The following is a 3683-nucleotide window of genomic DNA, read 5'->3' as shown; positions in this document are numbered from 1 at the left end:
TGTATTTTACAGTCAGGTCCTCAGTGAGAAATGAGAGCGCTAACAGCAACAGCAGAGAAGTATTACAGCAATTATTTTTTATTATTCTCCACAGAAACAAAACTAATGTCTGAAAACAGAGAGCAGGTCAGGCTTCCCTCTGCATTTTAAACTTTATTATGCTTTTAATTTAGAGGGCATCATCTTATTCAGAGTGAACCACAGCAACAGCTCTGATGACCTGAATAATCATTAATCAAACACACACGTGAGTTTAATGGTTTAAATAAAGCGCAGCAGCAGTGACAGTGCTGCCCTGGCTCAGAGCGCCCTCTGCTGGATTTTCACTCAAAGTGCTGCATTTACATTTATAACTGTGATCTTAATGCAGGCTGAACATCAGAGAGGAAAAATAATGAATCAAGACTTAACTAGCTAAGTGCTTAAGTACCAGAAACACAACATTACATTTCCACCATGAACGAGTCACAGGGATGAGAAGGTAAAAGGACGAGTTGAAGGTGTTAGTGGGCTGTGGGGTGTCATTATTTTCTAGTCAAATATCTCAGTGTTGAAACTAAACATAAAAATCATTGTACAAATGTATTTATGACTTGTATGATAGTTAAAATAATATTATTGATGCAAAAAGGGGTCTTTACAGCAGCCCATTCTCCTATCAGCTCAGAGGTAACATAACATGAAGTTCAGCAGCTGATGAACATCAAAAGACACGATAAAAGTTCAGATTTATTTATACACTAGGTGAATTAAAATAATAAAATGTTAACATTTTTACCCATATCCGTGCCTTTAAACATTCAAAGAAAAGAAAAGAAGAGTTTTTATTTACTCACACTGAACTTCTGCAAATGGATGATTTTCTTCAACTTGTAAACAGTTTAAAAAAAGAATAAGAAAGAAATCAACTAAAGTTCAACTGCAGCTTCTAAGTGAATCTCATAATCTTCAGCAGGTGCAGTTTGCCAAGTTCTGTTTATAGGACTTTTTCTCTGTGTTATAACAATGAGATTATCCTGTAATTGACCCAATTTCCTCATGGAAAAAGATGAGACTCATTGGTTGACAAGAGAAATGATCAGAGGTGCTGAGTTTACACCACTATCATCATTATCACAGGGACAGAAGAATGGGTAAAGTTTCTCTGTGAATGAGCAGCCAGTAAAGGAGTAGATAAGAGCTGCATGATCTACATCATGAAAGGAGACCAGACCCTCCTCATAATCCACAAACACCCCCACCTTCTGAAGAGCAGGGTGAAGCAGGAGACGGACTGGAAAATCCTGAAGAGCTACATAAATATTTTTATCTAGTTCTGCTACAGTCCAGTAACCCTTCTCAGGACTCAGTGTGATTTCTTCCTTCCTGTTGACTGACTCTCTGCCCACTCCTAAAAACCATTTAGTCTTATCTGTAACTTGAACTTCAAAGTAAAATCTGCCTGAAGAGAAACTCTGCTTTCCTAAAACACAAAGAAACATAGAAAATCTCTCTGGGTTGTCTGGAAGATCATTCTCCTCTCCACCACAGTGTACTTGTTTTCCATCATCAGACAGGATGAGATAAGGATGTGCTGTATCAGGATCAAGAGTCACATCCACTGCATACTGCTGGACCCTCTTCAGCTCAGCCTCAAACAGCTTCTTCATGTCTTTACTGAGTGTCTCCTTCAGCTGATCCACAGCTCTCACCACAGTCCCCTCATATGATGGTGGATGGATACTGACCTCTATCCAGTCCTTGGTGGTTGGAGCAGCTTTCAGGGATGAGAAGCTTTGGAGGAGGTGGAGGTGATCTTTAGAGCGTGAGAGCTGCTCCACCTCAGAGCTTCTCTTCATCAGCTCAGAGATTTCCTGTTCCAGATCTTTGATGAAACCTTCAGCCTGTTTCTTTGTTGTTTCCTGTTTATCTTTGATCTCCTTTATGAGCTCGTTCAGGCGTCTGTCAACAGACTCCTTCAGAGCAGTGAAGACCTGAACACCTTCTGCTTTCTCTCTGTCTGCAGCATCTTTACTCATCTTCACTGATTCTTTGATCTCCTGAATCTTTAGTTGTCTCTTCTGGATCATCTGTTGAATTTCAGCCTCAGTCTTCCCCAGTTCTGCCTTCCTTCCTTCATATTCTTCTCTCAGAGGAACAAACTCATGAGTCTTGTGGTCAACAACAGAGCAGAGCATGCAGACACATGTCTGATCGGTCTTACAGAACAGCTCCAGAGGTTTATCGTGCTTCATACACATCCTGCCTTCCAGGTTCTCCTCAGGATCGATCAGCTGATGTCTTTTCTGGCTGACTTTCTGCTGAGCTTTACGTCTGAACTGAGAAACCATCTTAGAAAATAAAGTGTTGATGTGCAGCTCAGGTCTGGTCTCAAACACCTTTTTACACATGGGACAGTGACACCTCTCACTGATATCCCAGTGCTGGCTGATGCAGTTTTTGCAGAAGTTGTGTCCACATGGTGTGGAGACTGGATCGGTGAAGACATCCAGACAGATGGAGCACTGAAACTGTGCTTCAGATAGGAGACAGCTGGCAGCAGACATGTCTGCACTCTGAGTGAGAAAGAAGAGAAACAGATTCAATTCATAATTCTGTTTTAATCGTGTTTAAAAAGGATCTATTCTGGTCTTTCAAAATTTTTTTAGCCTTTTTATAGCTATTACTGCAAGACACAAAGTGGTAAGAAATCCAGAGAAACACTGAAGCAGACAGTAGAATGGTAGGGATGGGACGCTCTATACCACAGGTGTCGAACTCCAGGCCCCGTGGGCCGGTGTCCTGCAGGTTTTAGATGTGTCCTTGATCCAACACAGCTGATTTAAATGGCTAAATTACCTCCTCAACATGTCATGGGGTTCTCCAGAAGCCTGTTAATGAACTAATCATTTGATTCAGGTGTGTTGACCCAGGGTGAGATCTAAAACCTGCAGGACACCGGTCCTCGAGGCCTGGAGTTCGACACCCCTGCTCTATACTGATGTGTCAACACTGTGCCAAGCTTCCGAAGCACATATGTTTTGAAAGACTGCTCCGAAGCGTGGTTTAAAACAGCCAGGTCATGTGATCATGACAATACCGAAGTTTAAGCTTGCTTCAACCCAGTTTCGACTGTGTAAATAATATATAATTCTCATTTGAATAATTAATGACATATAGATGAGAGTCAGTGAGCAAGACAGAGACTGGTGGGTGAGCTCCATTCACTCATATCATCAGACAGAGAGAGAGAGAGAGAGAGAGAGAGAGAGAGAGAGAGAGAGAGAGAGAGAGCGAGAGAGAGAGAAGCACACTGTGCATTAACTTCATAAAAGTATCTCAAAAACAAGCAAACAAAAAACGCCTCTGCTTTCAAGGAGACAAATTAAAGAGGCTCTGACTCAGTCTGTTCTCTACTTTTTTCTACATTCACTAGAAGAATAGGAGATTCATCCTCACTATAACCCATTACTCACATACTGCGCTGCCATAAGGAATATAATTATACTGTGAAAAGAAATGTTGGAAAAACATATTCACAGATAAACTATTTCTCAACAATTTTGATGACTGAGTTTTTTCCTTCTTTTCTTCTCGTGAGAATATGTCATAAACAACAAGATGCAGGTTCATTACCAAAACTCCAGACTCAGACTCAATTAAACATCAAGCCCGTGTTAGAGGATACACAGCATTCACAGCAC

General features: G+C 41.1%; 1 protein-coding gene across 1 annotated transcript; it reads right to left on the bottom strand.

The window, feature by feature from the left end:
- Positions 1-1055: 1055 nt before the first annotated feature.
- On the bottom strand, positions 1056-2546 carry LOC134620376 (zinc finger protein RFP-like). The gene is made up of 2 exons (XM_065469760.1): positions 2294-2546; positions 1056-2167 (listed from the first exon to the last, which is right to left on the bottom strand). The coding sequence occupies exons 1-2, from the start codon at positions 2544-2546 to the stop codon at positions 1056-1058; spliced, it is 1365 nt and encodes a 454-aa protein (XP_065325832.1).
- Between the last annotated feature and the right edge of the window lie 1137 nt (positions 2547-3683).

Source organism: Pelmatolapia mariae, linkage group LG23 (genome assembly GCF_036321145.2).
Source record: "Pelmatolapia mariae isolate MD_Pm_ZW linkage group LG23, Pm_UMD_F_2, whole genome shotgun sequence".
In the NCBI taxonomy this organism is placed as follows: domain Eukaryota; kingdom Metazoa; phylum Chordata; class Actinopteri; order Cichliformes; family Cichlidae; genus Pelmatolapia; species Pelmatolapia mariae.
Note: the sequence above shows the minus strand (reverse complement) of the source record. Positions and strands in the feature narration are given on the sequence as shown.